Source organism: Vespula pensylvanica, chromosome 3, assembly GCF_014466175.1.
Source record: "Vespula pensylvanica isolate Volc-1 chromosome 3, ASM1446617v1, whole genome shotgun sequence".
Lineage (NCBI taxonomy): Eukaryota > Metazoa > Arthropoda > Insecta > Hymenoptera > Vespidae > Vespula > Vespula pensylvanica.
In genome coordinates, this window is record NC_057687.1 from 9,361,121 (window position 1) to 9,387,138 (window position 26,018).

Genomic DNA, 26,018 nt, shown 5'->3' on the forward strand with positions numbered 1-26,018 from the left:
AATTCGAAAATATGTTAATACCTTACGTCGGCCATGTGCAAAGTTCCGACCAGGAAATAATTCAACAGACTAATTTAGAAACTGTCTCATTTATTTTTGCTATCTCTTTCTATTTCTCTCTCTCTCTCTTTCTCTCTTTCTTTCTCTGTAGATCTATTTCTCAATCATTTCACGTTAAAGGAACAAAAGGATAATTAATTTTTAATTGATATAATTGAAAGATCTTTTAATTATATTTTTATTTTTTTTACAATTTAAAAATATAATACATTTTTACTGAATTTCATCAACCGTCTTTTCGGAAACAAAAGGATTAAGAGAAATGAACAATATTTAATAAGATTTTTTTGGCAAATATATGTATATATTTTTTTTCTTTTTTTTTTTCATATTCTTATTAACAACAAAGTATACCCTCGCGTTTATGCGCAAAATCATATGACAGATAAGAGCATAACTTAATGGATTTCGATATGGGAACGTGATGCAATGCGAACGTTATCATACTTTCGAGGAAAATGCAATAAACGTGTCGCCTTTACGACCCAGACGACATACTCGTGGTATTGTCAAGGGATATTTTATTCCTTTGTGGTGATATAGTATATCTATGTAAATGTGCGTGCGTATGCGAGATAAAGAAAGGGGAGGGGAGATATATAGAACGTTTAGAAAAAAGTAGTTAAGTGTCCATTTAGTTCTTCGTATTTCATAGAATTATTATAAATTTCGTGGATTTTTTATTTTTATTTTTTTTTTTTTTTATATGAACACGCGAAGTTCATCGTAACGTTAAAACAACGTAATAAATTCGGTCACGTAGATCCATAGAATAATATTTATTGCCCATAGAGTTCTAGAATCGATTTATTTTTTCTTTTTATTCGTATAGATATTCTAATGCGACATAAATATTTAGCAAAGTTACCGAAGATCATTCACATATTCATTGTGAATCATTCATTTACTTATTAATTTTTAACAATATATATATCGTTATCAGAGTGTGTCAACGAGTGTGTTACTGCTACATGCGATGTATAGTATGCATTATTGAATATGAAAGAAAAGTAATATCAAAAGGATGGAAATTTGTTCCAATGGAATTTTTCATCGCATGGATTTTCTCGCCTGTCACGTATGAAATCGTAGTACTTGGTGTGAACGTATTACGTTTCGTACAATACAAGTGGATATAGGAAACGTCGAATTATTAAATGCCAATTCTTCGACTATCACGTATCTCTATCTGATAATTTCAGTAAAAATTAGAAATGGACGTTGAAATGTTGCTAGAAAATTTAATGAAAAAAGATTTCAATACACGAAATTTGTTCACACTTTAGTTACTCGCATAGTTTCATTAGTATATATATTTAAATGATTTTGGAAAATTTTATTGAAATTGCTTGGTGAATGTGATATGGAACGTAGTAGAACACAATAGCTATAATAAGATAGATAGATAGATAGATAGATAGATAGAGAAAGAAAAAGAGAGAGAGAGAGAGAGAGAGAGAGAGAAGAGAGAGAGAGAGAGAGAGAGAGAGAGAGAGAGAGAGAGAGAGAGAGAGCAGAAGAGTGTACTGTCTAGAAGAGACTACGTCAAGAATATCTTTTGCTTTTCGTATATTCTCCTTCTTCTCTCCCTTTCTTTCTCTCTCTTCCTCTTCCACTCTTTCTCGATCAAGATTAGGATTCAATGATTATATTTTTAAGAACACGCCCCCGAATACCAAGATACCATATTGCGTCACGCATACGTGCCTCCGTTTTTATGTGTAACTCTAGTTCGCACATTCTATAGCATATGTACGTACGTATATTATCTATCTAGCCGTATCCATCTAAACGATAATACATAAAACGTCAAAACTCTTATCATTTTATCGTAGAAAGATCAACAAAGGGAGATCTCTATCTCGAAATTCATTTGACTCATTTGACTTAACAGGGGGTCTTACAATTACATAATTTCTGTTTAATTAAAAAATTTGGATAGAATCGATGCCCGAACAAATATAATAATTTTTATAATCGTTATCATTATAACTTTTTATGAAGGAAAAAAAAGAAGAAAGATGGAAGATCCGCGTTTTTTTTTTTTTTTCTTTCATATTTTATCGTTCACAAATGAACGACTGTTGGTCTGAAATTGTACATAGAATTTGATGTTGTTTGATATGTGGTCCAGGTCGTTTAACGATAACCCGATCTAGTTTTGAAAGTTGATGTAACGAAGGAAATTAGAAAGAGATAGGGATTTGAGATCGATATTTCGCTATAAATGACGTATATATTTCAAGGATGACGACAGACATTAGTGAAGTGTCACTTGCGCACATTTCTAACAGTAAACTCATGACGTTATGTTAAACTGGGAGAATCCATCGGTCACCAAGGATCCGTTTTTGCGACTTTACATCATCCACTTTAAAATATCAATACATGGGAGTATTCTCATTTGTTTGTTTATTGAAGATCCGTATTTTCTCATCGTCTTCGTACGATTTTATAATATGTTACATGATCTTATTAAAATTGGTAAAAAAAAAAAAAAAAAAAAAAAAAAAATAATAAATAGCAATAATAATCATTAAAAATATATCGAATTTTTTCTTTTTATAACGTAATCGATGATCATAGCCGAGATAAAAGAGTACTTATATAAAAATGTATGATACCATATGGATCCTCGGATAGAATCGCCATGACACACTTTTCATCCTTTTATTACCATTGAATCAAAAAGTTCATTCTTATGTCATAGTTATCGGTTTACAAAAACATCAATAACGATAAACTACCGTCTCCGATACCGTGAAGAAACGGTAAGGTCAGTTTCCAGCTCGCTCTTCTATATCTTTGTTTGTCTCTCTCTCTCTCTCTCTCTCTCTCTCTCTCTCTCTCTCTTTCTTTCTCTCTCTCTTTGTGTGTAGTATATCTTCATCTCTCTCTTCTCTCTCTCTCTCTCTCTCTCTCTCTCTCTCTCTCTTTGTGTGTAGTATATCTTTGTCTCTCTCTCTTCTCTCTCTCTTTCTCTCTTTCTCTTTGAGTTAGCTTCATGAAGTCTCGACGCGATCGGTCAAGAAACTCTCTCGTTGGTACTCGTTCTTCACGTCGGCTGAGAGGGAGAGGGTGACGTCATGTGGCATTAAAAATAGTCGAACTAACTTTATTTATAGAAACGTAAAAAAGGGAGTGAGTAAGAAAGAAAAAAAAAAAAGAAAGTTTGCACATCATAACGGAGGCTCAAGTTATCCTTTATTTCTGCATGTATTTGTATGCATTAATACTCACATGAGTGTGAAGTTCAAAGTTTGCACATGTGAAATTTGAAATAATCGAAGGTGCATTAATTTTATTTTACACTTCGTTAATTTAATGGAAGAATATAGAAAATTAATTTTCTACGCTCTTTTTCCTTGAATCGTTCAAAAACAAGATGTAGATACATGTATATATATACGTTTAAGTGAACACGTGGTATCTAATTCGATCGTTTCGACTCTTTCTTCTTTACTGATAAATTTTGTTTTGTTTTGTTTTTATCTTTATTCCAGGTAATGCGTTTTTTATAATAATAAAAATTATTAAGACAAAAAGAAAAAAGAAAATCATAATTTTTCATTAACATAGAATTAGATATTTATATTTATTAGTTGGCGAATTTGGATGATAAATCTTGGAGAGATTAGTCATTGATGACAAATAGTATTAATTTCTACAAACTTACGTAAAAAGTATTTTGAGGAACGAAAAAACATGACCTGACGATGAATATCGCTACTTTGTATTTTAATTCGAATGATTTCTGATACTTATATTTCAAATCGCCTAGCTTATTATAAACGAATGATATTCATTATGTACAATAGACTTTCTATATGAATGGTTTATTAACATAAAATTTTAGAAATTGCATATAACTTTTTAATTATTCATTTTGTCATAATACACTTCAATATATATCATTTATCGCTTACGTAAATATGTACGGGCACATACACAGTATAAAATAATATTGTGTGAATAAATAAAATTTCTTGATTCTTGATTTCAAAATAATTGAACAATTAAAAATCATAGATAATATTTTCCAAATGTGTCCTATTTCTAATCATGATTTATTAGGTATTCTAGGTCTATAGATATACGTATAGCATTAGAGCAAGCACGTTGATCGGGTTGCAGTCCTTCCAGGCTCAGTTTAATAATTTATCGTTATTGGATACGAAGACACGAGAAAAATATAGAATTTCTAAGTTTCATAAAAATGTTCAATCATTTCCTAAATGACAATTTAAATTACTGTCCTACATAATTAATTTTAATAACGAAATAATAAGAGAATATCGTAAAGAAATAAGATTAAATTATAGCTTTTGACTGGAATTAGTTACCATAGCTTTATATGTAACAGTTTATACATCATCCGTGCTATTCATTATTCGTAATCCTTTGATCACATTTGACAGCCATTGATATTTTCTCTGATTCACGATTTGATCGTGGAGGAGCACGACCATAGGAGGAACTTATATAAATATGTCTGAACTTATCTCATCCATATATGACGTTATTTATTTTTATAAACGCATGTATTTATAATATTTAGATACTATAACACCTGCACATTTCCAATCATATATAAATGTTTAGATATGAACGGTCACAGTATAATTGTATATAAATGGACCATAAAAAATAAGTAACTGAAAATATTCGCAGAAACAAGCTTAATAATATTTGAAGGCAAAGAAAAAAAAATAATATCGTTATCTTAAAACGATTAATTATAATATAAAAATAAATAAAAATAAATTAAAACGAAAAATAATCAAGAAATAATATACCTGTTCGAAAACGAGATTTTCCATAATCATTCGCCGATGAGTTAAATAGATTATCTCAAAAAAATCTTTTAGTTATTTACGCTTTATCATTGAATCATGTTATCCGGTAAAAAAATATAGACAAAATTTTAAACAATACTTCAAAATAAAGTTTAAAGCAAATGTGTCATGAAACGTTTAGAATCGATTTAATAGTTTCAAATTAGGGGACAAATCCGTTTGGTCGAAAGAAGTGGAAAGTCTTGTACCTTCGTTCGCAAGAGAAGGGGATAAAAGCAAAATGGGGCAAGAGGTATTTAGTAGAATATACGTGGCGGAGAGATTGCAGTCAAGGAAGAGAAGTAATACCATATTCTACTTCATTTGAGTGTCCTGTAAATTCATTCATTTTCTTTCGTTATTGTTACAAAGTGTTCATATATAATAAGGAAACTTTGAACTAGGTAAGACAAATATAATATAACAAAAAGAATTACACGAGTTTTACATATACGAGTGTGAGCTTGTCAACACGGGCATACATGGACACGCGATTGTCTATGTGAATGCAAGCGAAGAAAGTTCTTCCGTCTTCTTCATGATATAACTAAGTATGCAATCTTGTTGCATAATCCTTTCGATATTGGAAAAATTCACTTTCTCTATATTATTTTTCCTCTACCTCTTTCACTTCTTTCTTCAATTTTTCTAATAATTTTTGCACTTATATTAGATAAAAGAAATTCACGAATTTCAAAAAAATATAGATAGCTTAAAATATTTTTCAATTTACACACCAATTCAGATAACTAGTGTCTGTTTAATGGAAAATTATTTTACGAGACAGATAAAGTATTCTAATAATCTATATATATATATATATATAAGTATGTATATATATATATACACATATATATATGTATATATATGTATATATATATCTATATATATATATGTATATTTACATGCGCATGCGCACGCGCGTGCATGTGTGTATTTATAATATATAAATTTGTTTATTTAAACATATTAGAAAAAAACCAAAGTGAATATAAAACCGATTTTTTATATTACAACTATTGAAAAATACGAGAAATTCTATCGTCAGATAATTCGTACGTATCTATCTTGAGAAGTATTCTAAAAAAAATAAAAGATATATATGAGAAAGAATAAGAAAATATACATGAGAAAGAAAGATAATTAAAAACAAAGAAATAATTATTGACGTGCAAAACGAAAGCGCAACCTTAACGAAATTGACCCTTAGAGATGTTCCATCTAGCGGTAAACTGACATACTATCAAAGCAGAGAGCGATTCGCAGACGCGGATAGATTCAGTTTTGCCCCTTCTGTCCATAAGACAGGTCGAAGGGGGATAGGAAGAGTGTAGTTAAATTGTGTGTTTGTACCGGCATTAATTTGAACGTTTGTGTCTGTCAAAAGAATGAATCAATAGAATTAGTAGTAGAATCTAGTCCAAAAGGGTGGATCGTTTTTGAGGTATAGAAAAAGGAAGAAACCATTGGGAAGAAAAGAGATGATATATATTTAAAGAGAAGAACAAACGAGGTATGTTTCCATCTTTTCTTCTTTTCTTATATTATATTCTTGTCCTTTCTTTTTCTTCTTCTTTTATTTAATAATATATACAATCGAATGTGTATATTAGCCTTCGTGATATTTATTTTTGTTCTCCTCCTGTCTATTCCTCTCTTCGTCTCTCTCATAAATGTTATATTATCTTTTATTTTATTTTTATTGTCCTTTTCTCTTACCATATTGACTTTTTTCAATCAATCATACCCAGAAACAATTGCGCACGTCTCGAAGGACGTGTGAACTTAAAACCGGTTCATACGTATTTTTGATAATAATAATAAGCACAAGGTTACACGTGTCCCTAGTCGTGCCCTTTCGTCGATATACCCCATATGACACAGTAATAATCCCCTAGAAGAACCCTTACAATTCCCTAGAATGAAGAAAAAGGATACGTTTTTGAAAATATCATCGTTAATCCTGTTCGCGTTATTCTCTTATTTCCTTTCTCGAACTCTCGTCTGTTGTCTTTCCTTTTTTTTTCCCCTTTCTTTCTCACATTTGCATAAACGATATATAGGGATTATTTGTCAATAAAAGATCCTACGTTACAAACATAATGTTACCCGAGTTTAAATCTTATATACGTCTTGATATTATGTTGTCTTTTACAATCATTGGGCTCGTTCATACAAACATCTACACAAGCTCCAACATACATAAAGAAGAAAGTCGACAGAAAGATAAAATCCGATGGAAAGCTCGAATAGATTATAGGCAGACGATCAGTATCATTCAATGTATTTGCGTATGTATATGTGTGCATGTCGGCGCACGCTCGTAATGTTACGACGAAATGCAACCTGTTAGACTTACAATAGTAGTATATTCGTACGTAGGTACGTAATAACGTTCGATAATACGAAGGATGCTGTCAGATCAATTTCACTAATTAAAACGTATTTATTCTTTTCTTTTTTTGAGAAAAGTCCGTCTTTCTTTCCAGTGCAAAATTATGATTATCATTGAAACGTACGTGTGTACGTAATAACGTTCGATAATAGAAACGATACAATCAGATCTTACTTAATAGAAAATATTTTTTTCTTTTTTCGAGAATCGTTCGTTTTTCTTTTCAATGCGAAATTACGATTGTTATTAAATTATTTTTATTTTCTTTGCTCAAACACTAACAATTTCAAAGTAGGAGGTTGCCTGAACACGTTATATGTATACGAGATAAGATAAGTGTTTGAAAAATCGCTATACAACTTTACCCTTGGATAAAATTAGTTATTCCAAAGCGGTAATCATCTAAAATAATCAACTAAAATCTGATTTGTTGATCGACTTTGCTGAAAAAAATTTATTTGTATATTTCGGAATGACTTTCTATATACAGCTAAATGTAAATTGTATATTACATTTTATTTTACATTAATATATATATATATATATGTGTGTGTGTGTGTGTGCATATACATATATATATTTCTATTTCAGCTTAAAACTTAAATTAGTATTGTCGGAATAAGTTGTCGAGTCAAATTGGATCAGCAGTGAAGAGAAACCACCATCGAAGAAAGAAATTATTCAATTTCAATCTAAGGAAGAATCTTCGACGAGATTTAACAATTAACCAGGGTATACTTTGATCATTGTTTTTATTTATTAAATTCTTGTCAAATTTAAATCAGGATAAAGAAATTTGTTTGAAGATCAGGATAAAAAAAACATTATAGAGTGAGTTAATAATTGTCAACGATATTTTTTTTTATTCATTTTAACTGTTGATTACGATATTAAAGAAAAAAAAAGAACTTATGCTGCAAACTTCGAAGGCGTAACGATCGGTTATGTAAATAACATTATCGACACCTTCTACATATATCTAACGCGATAAGAAAACAAAGTAAACCGCAACGTCAAGTTAACGATTTTTATTATTCTTAGATTTTCTACTAAAATATGGGAAGATAATTTTTTTAAAGATAGAAATATTTCTTTCTTTTTTCTTTTATGTATTCGTCAAATCGTATTGTTTATACGCAAGTTATATTTCGATAAGCCGACAGATACATACATATGCCTAAGTACTTTTTAACGTATTCCGTTCGTCGTTCCTGTAATATTCGATAGGGTGCTTCTTTTTCGAAGTGGCCCTACTCCCTTTTCATTTGATTTCATCGTTCTACGTATACCCGTCTGTTGCGCCGAATGTCTGCGCTTCGGTACAACGTCGATAAAGGGAAATCGATTCGGTTTTATCGTCTCATCGTTCCCTTCATACTTATTACAAACAAAAAAGACTTTTATCACATTAATTAACATCGCAAAATTATTTTTATCGTTTAATCTAAGAAAATTCACGCAATTTTTTTCTAAATGTTTATTTATTAAATCTTTCTTTTTTTTTGATTATTTCTTTTTTTCATTTTCCTTTTTTCTCTCTCTCTCATATCTCCTTAAATTTATTCTCCTTTTTCAGATTTTCCTTTAAATACCTTAATGTTTTATAATATATAATAATAAATAAAAATCTATATTAGAGAATAATAATTTTTCTTGAGATTAGATTTATATAAATAAGTTTCTTCTTCGTAATATTACTAACGTTGAACCAATGAAAACGAAGAATAGAATGGAAAATCGTGAAATCGAGAAGTTTAAATTAGCCGTGTAATAAATGATTTAAACTTCTTTTCCAATTTCGCAGGTAATCGTACGGTAATGAACACGGAGTAAGTAAAGGGAAAATGATAGGTGCAAGAGTCTCGTGACTTACTCTGAGTCACGAAAAATCAATGATTTTCTTTTTGTCGCGTTCACAACGGTTTTCTTCTACTTCTTCTTTCTTTTTCTTGTTATATATACAGGCTGTTCCAGAAATAAATTGCCAAACTTTTTAACAGTATATTTTATTCACTGTAAGGATGAAAAAAGTTATATAAACGTTGTTAAGGAAATAGTTTTTTTTCCGTTATAAACATTTATTTTATTTATAAAAAATATAAAATATTATTTGAAACTATTACAATGTTTAATTACAGAAAATCGTTAGAAGTAATTTACTTTCGAATTGATATATTTATGTATTTATATATATATATATAAATGTCACATGGATTGTCGAAGACATTCCAAACTTCTTGTTTACTTATTATAGAAGGTGAGTAGAAGGATAATTTATGAAATGTTGAATGCGAGATCTATTGCCTCATGTAAATAAAAGATGTTTATAACTTAGAAAGGAAGTGTTTCCTAAGATAGGTTTATATGTTTTTTTTTTAAATGTTCATTCATACATCAATAAAAATAAACGTAAAATATTGTATATTCTTAAAATTTGGCTGAATTCATTTCTGAAACATTCTATATAATATAGAGACGTTAATTATGAAAGAAATAATTCGTTTCGAAGATTTATACACGAAACCTATGAATATATTAATTCTAGAGATTAAGTTGAATATATTTTTTTTCTCTCTGAAATATTAATTTGTCAAATTAGAATGTATACATCATGCTTGTCATAGAATTGTGATTTTTATAATGAAATCATGAAGATTGTATTTTGTTTGATTGCTTTTTTTCTTCATTAATTTTTTCGATTATCATGCCAAAAAAAACGTTAAGATATAAGCGCGATGTCTTTATTTAAATTTGGATCATATTAATTTAAATAATATTTATGTAATATATATGTATATAATAAATAATTTGGAATATGTGATTCTTGAAATCTTTACGAATGGATTTCTGCCAATTAGTTTTTTGACACATTTATTTACATATATAGCTTATATTTTTTTTTATCCGATCTTGTATGGATTTATTTGGGCTGTTTAAAATTCGGACTGTTTATATAATCAAACATGGAAGTGTTTTCTGAATTAACATTAAATTATCATTTATATGATTACGTTTTAATTTTTTATAAATATTTATACGTACAAAAAATTTTTTAATTTAAAAAAAAATTTTTTTTAACATTAGTTAGCATAATGTGAGCAGTGCACACATCGTATATAGATAAACGTGAAATATAGGTTATGGAAAGGGCGACGGCTCGATATTTATCATGTATAGGTATGGCGACATCGATTATTTTGTGGCATGCTTTCCATGCGCACATCTACATTGTCGAAACTAATATATAGCATCGTTCTGTGAATCGTTTCTTCGCAATAATACGCATTCGTAACCACTGTTTTTGTGGTTACAGTTTTTGTAGTTTGCAGAACGACTTTATTTATTGTATCTAAACCGACCATTAATATGCCGTATGTTGTTATCCTTGTTGTCTCTTCTAATTGTATCATTTGACGTATCTACAGTCTTTTTAAAAATTATAACTGACGATCGTATAAATTATAGTTACTCTATAGATAATATACTATCTATATATCACATTTTATATATATATATATAAAGAATATTTTCTTATAAAAATTCAAAATAATACTATAAATAATATATTTTAATATATTAGATCATCCCATAAGTAAATCAGTTTCTGCTTATTGATTAAAATAATGCAATATTTTACAGTTATTGCGTATTTCAATGCATATGTTTTATTAGAATTTGCAAAGTGTTTCAAGTAATTTTACATCGGTTTAACTTTTAACATATGAATTTTAGAGTAAGAAAATAAACATCGTGACAGAAGCGTTGATAAACTATTAAAGATATATTTTGTTTTGGAAGTTTTGCTAAGACAACATTACTATAGTAGTAATAAATAAAATAAGTAAAATTTATGGTCCAAGTACTATGAGTTTAAGTCAAGGTTAAAGATAGTTTTAGTACTTTTGTTCCGAAAAAGAAGAGATTTTCAAAATGTTTTGTTGTTTATTTATAGGATATTGCATATTATAGTTAAATATATATTATAGTTAAATGCATTTTCTTTTAGCGTTATTTTAAAATCTATTTTTAAAAAATCACATTACTTTTGGGACGATCAAATATATTATAAAATATATATTATTAACAAATTTAAATGAAATAGATATATTATATATGTATATAATGATAATACATTTATAAGAAAGTTATGTTTTGTTTTTAAAAATATAATCATAGAAAAATACACAAATATTTTTCATTTTCTTTTTATGTTAATGTAGTTCTCTAGATCACACATATAAATATTTAAGATCGTCATATGAATATTTAAATTATCAAGGTTAAGAGAACTTATTCAATGGAGAATTTTCTATCCGATCGATGCTATTCAGACGAGCTGTCCTTTCGACATTTATGTCAAATCGTTTTATAAAAATGATTATTTGTATATTTATTCTATGACCTACTTGAAAAAATATGTTTCATATGATGAATATCAAAGATCATAATATTATTAATTAATAAAGGAAATAAATGAAAAAAAAACCTTATGCATATTGAAAAGTAGTTATTAAAATAATATTGAATTAATTCATTACATTTAATCTCAATATATCTTTGATTAACTTATTTTGATATATATATATATATCGAACAATCTGACTTTTCCTACATGTGTTATTTTTTACACGTATTATCAATCATAACTAATTACTTAAATGCTCGTGTTTATGTTTTTTAACATATCAGAACTTATAAATTATTTTAATTTCATATAATAATATACGAGAATTCTAGGAAATTCTATTTCTGCTTCAAGTATTCAATATTCATACTATTAGCCACAGTTTATGATCTTTTATCTTTTTTTTTTTTTTACTAGAAAATTTATTAGAAAAGTTTATAGATAAATCGGACTTAAGAGAACCCAGAGAGAAAATAATTTGTTTGCGTGTGAGGATAGAACCCAGAACTACTGTAATAGAAGCGCATTAACAAAGTCGTCCTTTTTTTTAATTTTCAAATAGGAATAAAATGCACTTTGACATGCGTTTTCACATAGTGCTAATAGCACAACTTTGTTTTTATTAGATCGATCGATATTTTAGAGTTATTGAGCAACTATGACATCGTTTTTTTGGCATATAAATCATATGAGAATGTACTAGTTTTTTCTACGAAGAAATAATCAAAATCTATGTACGAGTAAAAATTTGTTTATCTAAAACTTCAATTGGTCTACTGTAGAAAACTATAATTAATCTCATATAATCGTGAGAAAATAATTGTGAAACAATTAAAATTTAAATGCGGCAATTTAATTTTATATAAATTAATTATGATATCGAAATGAAATTGTTATTATGTTTGTCTTGATATCTATGATAATTATATTTTTTATCGTTCTCTTCTCCTTTTTTTTTTGTTATTCAATAACTAAGGAAGTACGAGTTTTTTGTGTCATCATCAAAATGGGTACAACGAGTGCGTACACTGATTCAGAGCGTATCAATGATGAGGCCAATCTTAACGATACTTCGATCGAAGCTTTCTTTGCTGACTCAGTGATATTCGTAACTGGTGCGACTGGTTTTCTTGGAAAAGCTCTCATAGAAAAGCTTTTACGATCGTGTCCTCGCGTAAGCACGATCTATTTACTGATCCGTCCAAAAAAGGGTCAAACCGTTAAAGAAAGATTTAAAACGCTCGTAAATAATTCGGTGAGTTAATCGTATTTGTATATTATTTAATGTTTTGATATAAATTATCATATGTTTATCAAAACAAATGAAAAATTAGCGTATTAGAGAAAGTTATTAATGAAAAATAAAATTGTTAATTATTTTACGACAAAGGAGAGTAAATAGATTAATAGATTTCTTTTTCAGATTTTCGATAGAGTTCGTTGCGAACATCCAGGTGTGATAAACAAAGTTTATCCAATACGAGGAGACGCGAGTGAGCCTGATCTCGGTTTGAGTGTTGATGATAGAATGACGTTAACTCAAAATGTGAACATAGTTTTCCATTGTGCAGCCACTGTACGTTTTAACGAGCCTCTTAAAGTAGCCGTTATGTTGAACATAAGGGCGACCGATCGAGTATTAGATCTATGCAAATCCATGAGCCATCTTAAAAGTTTTGTTCACGTCAGTACGGCTTACAGTAACGCTGATAAACGCGAAGTGAAAGAACTCGTTTATGAGTAAGAATTAATATTTTATTGTAAAAATAAAAAAAAAAAACAATTAATACTGTTTTTTATAATTTTATTTAGATAATTTTTTACTTTATATAATAACGCAAAAAACATAAATGTTAATCATATCCTTTTTTTTTCGAACATTATAGAACGAAAATAACGGCACAAGTTATTATGGATATGTGTGAAATTCTTGATGATGAAACGTTAACTGTATTAGAAAAGAAATTACTTGAAAAACATCCAAATACGTATACACTCACGAAAGGTATTGCGGAAGAACTTGTATCGAAGAAAGGAATTGGTTTGCCGATCATTATAGTTAGACCTAGTATAATTTGTGCCGCTTATCAAGAACCACTTCCAGGTTGGGTGGATAATTTATATGGTATTACAGGTATGAGGATCGTATAAAAACATCTTTTTAACGATCGATATCAATTGTTGTATTCGATGAAATACTGTCTTCTATCATTATATTTTTATTTTATAGGTATTATTACTGAAATTGGCAGGGGTACCATTAGAAGTATATATGGCGATAGAAAGTTAAAAATCGACGTTGTACCGGTCGACTATGTCGTTGATACACTGATATGTGCGGCTTGGCATAGTACGATACGTCGTGACGGTTCCATACAAGTTTACAATTGTGCGAGTAGCACCATCAATCCTATCAGGTAAATAATCAATAAAGGAAATAAAGGTTTTTGAATGGAACTTCAGTCTTCGTCTTCAGACGTTCATTTTACATTTTATACTTTATGTGTTACAGTTGGGGCGAGTTCGCTAAACACATAAGAAAACATGTCATAGAATCTCCATCGAAATACGTTATGTGGTATCCCAATGTCGCAATTAGAACCAACAGATTAGTTCATAAAGTAATAGTCGTTATATTACACTTTTTACCTGCGTTCTTAGTGGATTTATTGTTAATGTGTCAGGGTAGTAAACCTATGTATGTATTGTTGAGAAAAAATAACTTTTAAAATGTATAAATATAAATCTATGTACATTCTGTTTTATTTTATACGCAGCATGTTGAATATGTCGAAACGTATCGATCGTGCCGCGAAAGTCGGAGCATTCTTCGCCTTACATGAATGGGACTTTGCTTTAGACAATATGATGGATTTGATAAAACATGTAAAAACTATGAACGACTGTAGCCGATTTCGCGTAGACTTCAAGGATATAGATTGGGATGCATATACTCGTCAGTACACATTGGGTATTAGAAAATATATTTTAAAGGATCATCCCGATTCTTTGACCAAAGCACGAAGTCGACTTTCCAAGTGAGTTTGAACAATGTTTTTTTTTTTCTTTCTTTATTTTTTTCTTTATTTCTATTTTCTTTTTCCTGCAATAAACTACGATAACTCTACGACGAATTATATGTTTCTTTTTCTATGTTACAGGCTATACTGGCTACGTAAAATTATTCAAGCTTTGAGTATCTTATTTTTGTACAAATTATTAAAATACGTTGGTTAGTGATACTTAAGAAATTTTTAATGTTTGTTTGTTGTAAACGAAAAATTGATCAAATGTTATAAGAAAACTATCGTGGCCAACCAAATCATTCTTCATTTTTCTATAGATAATAAAGCAGTGGTTTTTTATCATAACTTCTTTTCTGATGATGAAACACTATTTTACTTAATTATCATAAGTATATTAATTATATTGCAACATTTGATAAGAAAGTTTGAATAGCGAGACTGCTGAGATTATAAATAAATCTTTTCTTGGTCCTGAATACAACGTCCAAACAGATTACTTAATGTACATACTTCTTTATAGGAGCAACAATTACGCTTAACACTCGAAAATGTACAAATTTGACGTTATAGATAGAATTAAATAAAATGACAAGGAGAATCAACGAAGGACCATCGATTTCTGAACGTTTCGATTTTAATACTTTTAATGCATATCGTATTTATTGTAAATTTATGAGAATCGATCAGAAATTTCACTTTTACTAATGTATTTCACTATTACTCATAAGCTACTATTAAATATTGGTTGTATTATATGAGAATAAATAAATACATTTGAAATACTTTTAAATATGTTGGAATTTGGATTGTACTTTACCTAAGTGTTTATAATTGAAATAAGCAAGTTTTTAAGTCGAAAAAAAAAATTAAAAGCACGAATCTATAAATATTGATATATATAAATTACGTAAAAAAATGGAAAGAACAAAAGGAAAAAATATATATTAGAATCATAAAAGTGTATATTATAAAGAGAAAATGGTTTCTCCAGCAGTTCGCAATTCCATTACCTATTTTTATTAGACTATAGTACATTGCGAAGAAAAGAGTCGTCTCAAAGGAATTATTTCTATCTCGTTCAGAATGTCGAGTAAAAAATACAAATGAAAAAATTCATGTGAAGGAATTTACAAAGTTTGAGCTCAAAGTCAAAGCTTTGAACAGATAAATTCCTTATATATTTATTTATATAAGTAAATATATATAGAGGATATTTCAAGAATTTATTTTTAAATAAAGAACAGCTGATACATTAGAAAATGAGTTACTAAGTAATAAGTAATCATGAAAATTGAATCCTATGCGAAGTACTTTTATCAGAACTCGTTTTTGATTCGTTAGAAAAGATAACAAAATAATAATTAATTTTCAACATTTTACAAGTCTTGAGAAAGTTTCAAGAGAGTACATTCGTATTAATATTTCCAACAAATAAAATCTAAATAATTTTCTAATATAAAAAAATCTCCAAATTTTTTTTTTTCATTTCGAATCGAATTAGCACACTGGCTAGAATTAACAAACAGAAAATATCGAAAGCATTATATTCGTTGCATTGTAATAGTTAAGTTCTTACATTATGGATAACATGTATATTAAATATTGCGTCTGGAAATATGCAATGCTTCAAACTCCGTCGATAACACCTTATGTATGACAACACTGTTATATAATACGTAATACCATATTGCCTATTATAAGGGTATATAATTATTGATGATTATTGACGACATACGTAAACATCATTATCAATGAAATATGGAGTGTTGCCTGTCTTCAGGTTCATGAATAATAAATACTAATTTATAAAAAATAATCAACGATTAAAAACGCATAACAAAAAAATATTTAACAAAAAATTTGATTAAATAACTGCCACGACACAAACTCGATAGAATTTTTTAAATAATATACAATTTTATCAACATTCATCACTTTAGCTTTATTTTTATAAAAATAAGAAATCCAAATTGGATTAAAAAAAAAAAATTAATTTTATTATAATCGTAATGTGGTTTTACAATAGAAACATGCGCACAAGAATCATCATAGCAGCTTTGCATGCGGCTAACTTTATTACGATTCTCAACTGACTGTATTTTATTGTAGTGAGACCACCGTGGGTGGTGGTAAGCGGGTGTTAAACGTGTGTTCAGGTTTTCTATTAGTATATCGATGGTGTATCAGTAATAAATTAACGTTATACGAAGAATATATAATTGATGCTCAAACAGTGTATCAATACAGCAGCCACTAATATAAAGTTTGTAACTAAATCAATTGGATTTGCATGATTCACGGCCAAAGAGCCGTGAATTGCTGGTGGATGGACTCAAACGCGTTTACCGGCTATGTCAACTACGTGTAGAATATTTTTTAATATAATGAGCGCATGGAAATTGCTGCAACGACGATGTTACGATATTCTTTCGTACAAATATTCGCTCCTCGTAATACTAGTAGCATTTACGTGCATATTCATCGGTATTATACATTTTGGAGAGGTTAGAATGATCTACCAATCATATTCGCAAACGTCTGTTTATTTTTTTTGTATTTATTAATTTATTTTTTCATTTATTTGGTTTTATTTTTTTTCTTATCTGTTCTTTCAAATTTATTGATAAAAATGATGCTACAACTTCTGATACATTAGCTGTTAGTATCTATTGTTACGTTATAACGTTATCTTTCCGATAAGCTTTTCTTTATTTTGGAGGGAAATTCATAAAATTATAACCGTCGTTTTGTGTCTTAAGTAATAAAGATATTTTTTATTATTCGTACAAAAAAGTAATGAAAATAATTTCATTTCATTTCATTTATAGAAAATCTATATTTGTAATATATTTATACAAGATATATATATATGTATGTATGTATGTATGTATGTATGTATGTATGTATGTATGTATGTATGTATGTATGTATGTATGTATGTACAAAGATGATTTATTTCAAAACTCAAAAATTTGTAAATATTTATTCATTTAGGTCTGGTTGGCATGGAGTAAAGAGAAATATGAAGCTGTTTTTCATTCCTTCAATGATAATATATTAGGAAAATCTTTTCAAAAAAAATTATGTCAACATGTACCTATAGATGTAGTATATACATGGGTGAATGGATCCGATCCAAATTTTATAAAAAGTCTTGAAAAGCATATTCCTATTATTGATAGTAATACAATTTCTTCGAGATTCAGCGACAAAGATGAATTGCGATATTCTTTAAGATCATTAGAAATGTATGCACCTTGGGTCAGACACGTTTACATTGTCACCAACGGGCAAATTCCAAGTTGGTTAGATATGGATAATCCTAGGATGACTCTTATTACTCACGAAGATATTTTTCTGGACAAAAATCATTTACCAACTTTTTCTAGTCCTGCTATTGAAAGTCATATTCATAGGTATATATTGTTTAAAGTTTAATTCATTTTATTTTGCTATATAACGTGTAAATATGTTGCATGTTTAAATAGTTGATTTCATATTTTCAGAATTCCTGGTATTTCTGATAAATTTTTATATTTTAATGATGATGTAATGCTTGGCACAGAAGTATGGCCAGAAGATTTTATAACTCAAGCGGGTGGTCAAAAAGTGTATCTAGCCTGGTGGGTTCCTGATTGTTCCGATATCTGCCCATGGGCATGGGTAGGCGATGGATCATGCGACCCTGCGTGCAATACAACTCTATGCGAATTTGATGGTAATTTTTATTTTAACCTTTTTAGCGTTGTTTTTATATATAATATTATAACATCTCTCCTATTTAGGTGGAGATTGCAATTCTACTTTATTATCCACCGATAGTGAACCATTTGAGGAAGAAAGTGATTATCCATATAAATATTTACAGATTCTAGGTGAAAAAAATAGATCTACCACTATATCATTCAATAATTCTGAAAAAATAAATAATAGTACTACAGTTGCATGGATGCATACTGTAGCAATGACTCATAGAACATTAAATTTAAAAAATCAAAGTTCTTTTATAAGTAATCTTACAAAATTTTCTGATATCAAGGAATATAATGATAATAGTAAAACAATAAAACTCAATGACAGTAATGATATGCCTGAAAGTATATTTGGAGATTCTAATCATACAAAACTACATATACAATTCAAACGCTACCTCAATGATGATATCATTAATCTAGTACAAGGAAATAACAGTATAAAATCAAATAAGTTGAAGTATAGTGATCAATGGAAACATAAAAATAGACAGCTTGATACATATGCAGAATCCTTGCTGTATGTTAATAAAATATATAATATAATTTATGGGTTTGATAGAAGAAAAGTTCCAGCACATATGCCTCACTTAATAGACAAATGGATTGTGAATAGTATGCAAAGAAAGTTTGAGTCTGATTTTATAAAAACTTCTAGTCATAAAATTAGAAATGCAGAAGACATGCAATTTGCATTCTCATATTTCTACTTTTTAATGAGTGAGAATCTTTATATATCGGTTGGAGATATATTTGATAAGTTTGATACTGATAAATCAGGGTAAGAAATATTAATATCATTATGTAATTTAAGATAGTTAGCTTATAATAATATAATACAATAATATTAATACGCTTTTAGGACTTGGTCAGATAGAGAAATACGAACACTTTTATCTAGATTATATCCTTTACCACTAGATTATAATTTGGTTGTAGAATTTGAAAATTCTATCGTAAATTGCTCTAAATATCTGAAACTAACAGAAGATGTAAAGGTACCACCTGGTGAAAGATACTTAGATTCTATGCTCGTAAGTAGATAATAAAATGTAAAATCCATTAAAAAATATTCAAATAAACATTATAGTTTTTTGTTTTTTTAATATATAGCCTGTAGTGTCTAAAGAGTTAATATCAAATTGTGACTGGGTCGCATCCAAAATTAAGAGAAAATTTGGCAAATCTAAACGTTACAAACACGAAGTTATAAAAGCTGGAAAAAACGAGATATTTGAAATGTTAACAAGTAACGTATCCCTCACTGTACAGCTTTTGGATGAAATTAGACGCGATCCAAAGTAAGTTTAATTTTTCATTTTAAATTATAATTTATTGTATAATATATACATTTTATATTACAGAAAATTTATATGTTTAAACGATGATATGGATCCGTTACGTCATTCCGAAAATGAAATTGTTCGAGCATTATTAAATGATTTTTATCGTTCCTTATATCCTTTAAAAAGTACATTTGAACTACCTCCACAATTTCGTAATCGTTTTTCTTATCGTGAAGAACTTATTGAATGGAGAGCAAATCGAACAAGAACAAGAAATTTATTATTGATACTCATAGTTTTGTTATTGATCATTACGCTGTATCATTTATCATATTATCATATCCGAAGAATTTTTAGAATTCGCACACTACCCACTCTTCTTATATAATGACTATAATTTTTCGATGAAATCATTTATATACATAAGTTTAATAATGGGTGAAGAAAGAAGAGTCGGTTAAATACAATCCGACGTATTTATAAAAAGTCTAATCCCTCAGTCATAAGAATTAATCATATTTTATCTCAGGAACATATTAATTATACATGTCCATGTGCAATTTTTTATTTTTAAGAGATTTACATATTGATGAGAGGGAGAGTGAGAGAGAGTGAGTGAGTGAGAGAGAGAGAGAGAGAGAGAGGGAGAGGGAGAGAGAAAGAATTAGTTCAGTAAATGAATTTATCTTTCAATCATAGATAGAATCATTCTCATATAGACATTTTTCATTATTAAATGTATACAATTAGTAGTTGGTTATATATGCACATATTTACAACGAATTTATAAGAAAAAACCACACATTGTTATTAGATAAAATTATTATGATATATTGTTGGAAATATGTGATACACACGACTTTAAGAGATTTTTTTCTAAAAATAAATAACAGCATCTTAACTGTGATATATATACATATATATATATGATAAATATTAATAATTATCTTTTTACGAAATATAGATACAGATATATATATATATATGTATATGATATTGTTGATCTTGTGTAAATAACAAATTTTCATAGATAAAAGAAAAGAGGGATAGTTATGCAAAAATGTTTATAGCTTTTCTCTGTATATAGTGTAATTAAATATTTAGCTATATTTCGCTTATACAGAAAATATTTATCAACATATCTAATAACTTGCAATGCATTATTGAAAATGTGTCAATGTGATTACATATGTTTATAAATTGTAAATGAACGCAACATAGATAAACTATATAATAGTTTAATTTTTATATATTACGTATGCAGAAGAGCATATTACCTATTATACTAACGTATTTTTTTAGCTTGTTATAGTTTTCAAGCGCAATATTACTATTTTACAGAAGTAACTAAAGACTTAAAAACAAGCCAAATTTTCATTTGTACAAATAGATTTTTTTTTTTACTCTAGTGAGATATAATTGTGTGGTATATTTCCCTGGTGATCGATTATTGGTATGATCTAAGTAAATGGCTTATGACTTAATAAATAAATCTCAAACATGTACATTAAGAAATAAAAATGGCATATCTATATTTCTCTCTATATACATATATGTTTTAAATAAATTAAGAAATACTAGTCATTTATATCTAGATAACATGTTGTGTGTATTCAGGTACATGATGTTGCAAAGAAAATTTTTTATAAAACTTAATCGATTCATTGTACATGAGAGACATCGTTAATAAAATATATTTACTATTAATAAGCCCTGAATATATATGTATATATATATGTGTGTATATGTGTGTGTGTGTGTGTATATTTTATTTATATTTATATATATATAAGTATATATATATATATATATATATATATATATAAGTATATATGTACAAACGTATGTCAATAACAAATTTTGTATACTTAAAAAAGAACAAAACGAGAAAAACATATTCTAACGAAGACAATACTGGTGATATTAACAAGAAATAATCTCAATATATATCATTGTGCAATTATAAAAAAATTATGTGATTTACTATCTTACGTATAATATATATACATGCATATACATATGCATATACATATACATAATATATATATATATGTGTGTGTGTATAATATTTGTTATATGATAACTGCATCAACATATACATGCCAAATAAACCATATATCAATCTTCATATATATGTATTATAACAGTTTTAAAATAAATTTGATTTTCTTCATACTGGTAAAAAATTAGAATAATAATTAACAATTAAAGAAAAAAAAAAAACATGACGGATGTATGAATAAACTAATTTATACGCTTTGAAACGTATTGATAATATTTTTTTTTATTATGGAAACTAATTTATTCTCGACTAAAATATTTATATTAACCAACTAGTCTTTTTAAATTCATATACATTGTATTTATTACTATCATGATTCACATTGTTTTTGCTTACATAAAGGAGGACATTGAGGATGGCGAAGATTTCGTGGACCAACCATTCCTTCTTGTAATCTAGCACATTCGCTCATCCATATAGCAACGCTTGCTACTTCTTCTGCGGATAAACGAGATCCTATACCTATAAAATATATTGTATATAATATACATAATATATTATATATGCAATATATATATATATTATATATGTATATGTATCTTAAAAAATTGAATTAATCTTAACTCATAACAAACATGATAAATAAATAAAAATTAAGTCGAAACAAAATAGAGAATTAATTAATGAGGATGATAATTATGAAATTATTAAAATAAAAAGAAAATACCTGGAATATTTGGATAATACGAAATTAACTGAGTATTAGCAATTCTGATTTTTTTTCGTTCCTTAATCAATGATACGTCTCTTTTATCGGACGAATTTTCGGTATTTACGTCATCTTGAATTACGCCTTTTTGCTTATCTTCATTTTTCGATGATTTTTCATGAGCATCCTTCGAATTAAAGGATTTACTTGGTTCTATTGTAAGATCAGAAGCATTACTGTCTTCCTCGCGTTTCAATGTACTATCTGATGTGGATTCCATTGTGTTATTAGTACTCGAGATTTTATCTTCGACATTGTTCGAATCGTCTTCCCGCGTCGAACAACTCCCGCTAATTTCTGGCGATAGTATTACTATGGAAATCAAATCAATGATTAAATATTTGATTCGTTATTAAAAAAAAAAAAAAAGGGAATGTATAGTCGAATGATCAAAAAAGAGTTTGTAGTTTTTTATTTGGCACAAAATGAATGAAAATCAATACGTGATACTTACTATTTGAGGAATCAGCAGCTTCCTTAGAGATTAATTCCAAATCTAAATTGATATCAGCTTCAGTATCTTGACTAGCGATCGAATATACACGATCAACGGAGATGTTATTATCGAGGGACTCGTGTATTTTTGAAGACGAGCTACTGTTAGACTCATCGAATATAAGAAATTCTGTTGGATCTTCTTCCGATGAACTTCTTTCGCTACCATCGCATCTAAGACCAGCTAAGTATCTATAAATAAGATTAAAATGATCTCCATATGTATTATCTACGATTTATTGAAAATATATTCAAATGCATTATTTACAAGAATTTTTTTTGTTTTACAAAACACACACAGACCCATAAATTTCCATGAATAATGTAACTGGAACCATAGCCGATCCACCGTCAGGTTCGTGAGTAAATAATTCGCAGATCATAATCATTGTCTCGCGTAAACTAGATCCTAAAAGACCAACAGCTATTGCCAAGAACTTCTTAACTTGGCACTTTCGACGAAATTTCCCTATCATCATTATCAGATTTAATTCTTTACGATCGAGACATAAGCATTCCCAACGACGTGAAATAACATCGATGGACAATGTTTTGTTGTAATCTAAATAACCACAAATATATTTTATCTTTCTATCTACTTATTTCTTACTTCTACTTACTTATTTCTATTTATTTTCTTTTCTATTTATATCTAAGGTAATTAAATAAGTATTTATGCTAACTATATACAAAATGAGATCATTCGATTTTACTTATTCCACTTATTTCTACTTGTATTTTCGTCTTTATTTAAACTAATTAAATAAGTATCTATTTTAGTTATTTACAAAATAAGATTATTCAACAGTTATTTTTTTTACTTCTTATATTTATTTCTATTAACATTTCTATATTAATTTTAAATAGTATTTTAATATAATAGCTGTCATAATTATATAAGAAATGAAATCGTTCAACGATTTATTTTTTTAGGAATAACATAATTTCATAAGATCAAAGAAAATAAATGATAATTATTCGTACCTCCAAATTGACGAAGAAGAACTCTAAGAAAGCCGAGTGTTAGACCAGAAGCTGTACTAGGTGGTGGATATTCGAGTCTCAATTTTACTGGTGGTTCTTCGCCATCAGCCAACGCACGAAAATATGCACTGGACCATCTCAGAAGATCGTAGGGCTGAGTTCGAATAGCTGCCTTACAAAATTGTTTCAATATCGTTGGCAATCTTGGTGGTATCGTCACCTCTTGACCAGAAATCGCTTGTTCTATCAATGGCATTGTTGTTGAAAGTTATTCAATTAATCAACATGTAGTCACGATAAAGTACTATCTAACAATCTCCTCGAATTCGAACTTTCAAGTAGGAATCGCACTGGTAAATGTAATAACGTAAACGAGCTGTGGCTTAAACTCATTGTGTTGTTCTTTCTTACTATTCTAGATCACCAAGGAAACGACGTTTGCCTAAACGATATTGCAGGGAAATCAATATTGTTAGCGGACAGCACGTGTTCTAATTTTTAAACGAATACCAACAGTCTTGTTTAGAACGATATTAACATTGGTTGCTTTTTTAACTCTAATAATATTTCAAGTATAATTTCAAGTTCATATTTTAATAGAAATTCGTAAATAATTTAGTTATAAAAATTTCTAAAAAGAAGAAAAGGAAAACAAATAGTATATTTGGAATATTAATTGGCTAATTAGAATTTTACCTATTTCTAAAATAATAAGAAAACCATTATTGTTATGTTATCCATGACGCACGAATATATATATATATATATATATATATATATATATATATATATATATATGCATCCCCTTACAATACTAGAGTATCTCGCCTGTTAATTTTATCAAACTGGGGTTGTGATTATGACCACCATGCGGGTGCCCAGCTTTTGAATTTGACCGCACTCCAGCACGGAATCCCACGATTCTCTTCGTCGACGAACTTTTTCGAACCAGTCATCGACTCGTCATCACTTTCAGTAAAATTAAGTATCCTGTAAAAAGTACAATGATCCAGAAGGGTACCCGTATATTTTTCAATGTTAATGTCGATGACGTGCCATAGGGTAGCACGCGACTCTAATTATTTCATTAAATGGCTTCTAAAGTATGCCTACTATTCTAGGGTTAATCAAACTTTCGTTAGAATGATTGAGACTATTTTATTCATATATATATGTATATTACATGTACGTATATCAAGATAATATTTACAAATAAGAAAAAGAAATTATTTCTGGAACTAAATAAAGTTAGGACATATTAACCATGACGAAAGAATACTAACGATTTTTCATTGAGATCCTATGTTGCATCTGCGTATATATTTCCAGCTTGTACACCCTTCGCTTGAGAAAATCCAACGAAGTTCGACAATACCTTCAACGGTTCAATCGTGAGAAACGAGGGGGAAAAGTCTTTTAAAAGGAGAGCATTTTCTTTTTGGCGGGAAGTTTCATATTGTTAAGAAGTACATATGTACTTTTTCCATTTTCTTTTCAATCGATTGTATGTATGTGTATGTATGTATATATACCTATATATGTAGACACATATTAAATCAACGAAAAAATTCAAACGAAGAGTTTGCAAGATTTTCACACGCTCTGAATCGAACCCCGCCATTTTTAAAACCCGTTTGTTTGATATTACGAAAAGGATGATCTTTGAAAAAAAAAAGAACAAAAAGAAGGGAACAAGGATGCGCCGGTAAAAGACGTTCCCACAGTGTTTCATTCTTATGGTGTTCTTATTATGTAAATTTCGAAGAGCACGTGCCTCTTTGGTAACGTCTTTTCTAGCACAAAGATCGTAGTTTCTTACTTTCTATGGGGAAGAAGAGAAACGGTCCACGATAAATGGTCAACGTCTAGTAAGACCTGTGTAACTGGATCCCAAATCTCGCCTGAGGGGTATTCGCACGGCTATTTAAATTGCTGTAAAAAAAAAAAAAAGAAAAAATAGATTTCGTCGATTTAACTTCCAGTTCTTTCGAATTTAACTGCGCATTTTC

At 28.6% G+C, this 26,018-nt stretch overlaps 3 protein-coding genes across 8 annotated transcripts in view; 2 read left to right on the forward strand and 1 right to left on the reverse strand.

The window, feature by feature from the left end:
- LOC122628220 (putative fatty acyl-CoA reductase CG5065) overlaps positions 1–15,513 on the forward strand; it is a 31,267-nt gene extending 15,754 nt beyond the window's left edge. The window contains exons 1-9 of one of the 4 annotated variants that reach the window (XM_043810269.1): positions 6,170–6,408; positions 7,882–8,022; positions 12,672–12,950; positions 13,119–13,435; positions 13,582–13,829; positions 13,926–14,112; positions 14,208–14,393; positions 14,473–14,733; positions 14,857–15,513. In XM_043810269.1, coding sequence (XP_043666204.1) covers positions 12,702–12,950; positions 13,119–13,435; positions 13,582–13,829; positions 13,926–14,112; positions 14,208–14,393; positions 14,473–14,733; positions 14,857–14,932 — 1,524 coding nt within the window. In that variant the 5' untranslated portion in view covers positions 6,170–6,408; positions 7,882–8,022; positions 12,672–12,701 and the 3' untranslated portion in view covers positions 14,933–15,513. Of the gene's footprint in view, positions 1–6,169; positions 6,409–7,881; positions 8,023–12,198; positions 12,951–13,118; positions 13,436–13,581; positions 13,830–13,925; positions 14,113–14,207; positions 14,394–14,472; positions 14,734–14,856 lie in introns of those variants that run through there. The other 3 variants (XM_043810268.1, XM_043810270.1, XM_043810267.1) reach the window with 3 other exon arrangements.
- A 1,210-nt stretch (positions 15,514–16,723) lies between these two features.
- On the forward strand, positions 16,724–21,469 carry LOC122628219 (N-acetylglucosamine-1-phosphotransferase subunits alpha/beta). Of its 2 annotated transcripts, none has more exons than XM_043810266.1 (7): positions 16,724–17,225; positions 17,716–18,137; positions 18,228–18,439; positions 18,507–19,254; positions 19,336–19,507; positions 19,587–19,778; positions 19,838–19,965. In XM_043810266.1, exons 1-6 carry the CDS (start codon positions 17,073–17,075, stop codon positions 19,776–19,778), a joined length of 1,899 nt encoding a protein of 632 aa, XP_043666201.1. In that variant the 5' UTR covers positions 16,724–17,072; the 3' UTR covers positions 19,838–19,965. The 2 variants fall into 2 exon arrangements, with proteins under 2 accessions (XP_043666201.1, XP_043666200.1); XM_043810265.1 differs by having other exon boundaries at positions 16,725–17,225; positions 19,587–19,774; positions 19,838–21,469.
- Positions 21,470–21,572: 103 nt separating this feature from the next.
- Positions 21,573–24,409, reverse strand: LOC122628221. Of its 2 annotated transcripts, none has more exons than XM_043810273.1 (5): positions 24,010–24,409; positions 23,329–23,587; positions 22,985–23,217; positions 22,489–22,827; positions 21,573–22,283 (listed from the first exon to the last, which is right to left on the reverse strand). In XM_043810273.1, the coding sequence occupies exons 1-5, from the start codon at positions 24,263–24,265 to the stop codon at positions 22,132–22,134; spliced, it is 1,239 nt and encodes a 412-aa protein (XP_043666208.1). In that variant the 5' UTR covers positions 24,266–24,409; the 3' UTR covers positions 21,573–22,131. The 2 variants fall into 2 exon arrangements, with proteins under 2 accessions (XP_043666208.1, XP_043666207.1); XM_043810272.1 differs by having other exon boundaries at positions 22,489–22,842.
- Positions 24,410–26,018: the final 1,609 nt, after the last annotated feature.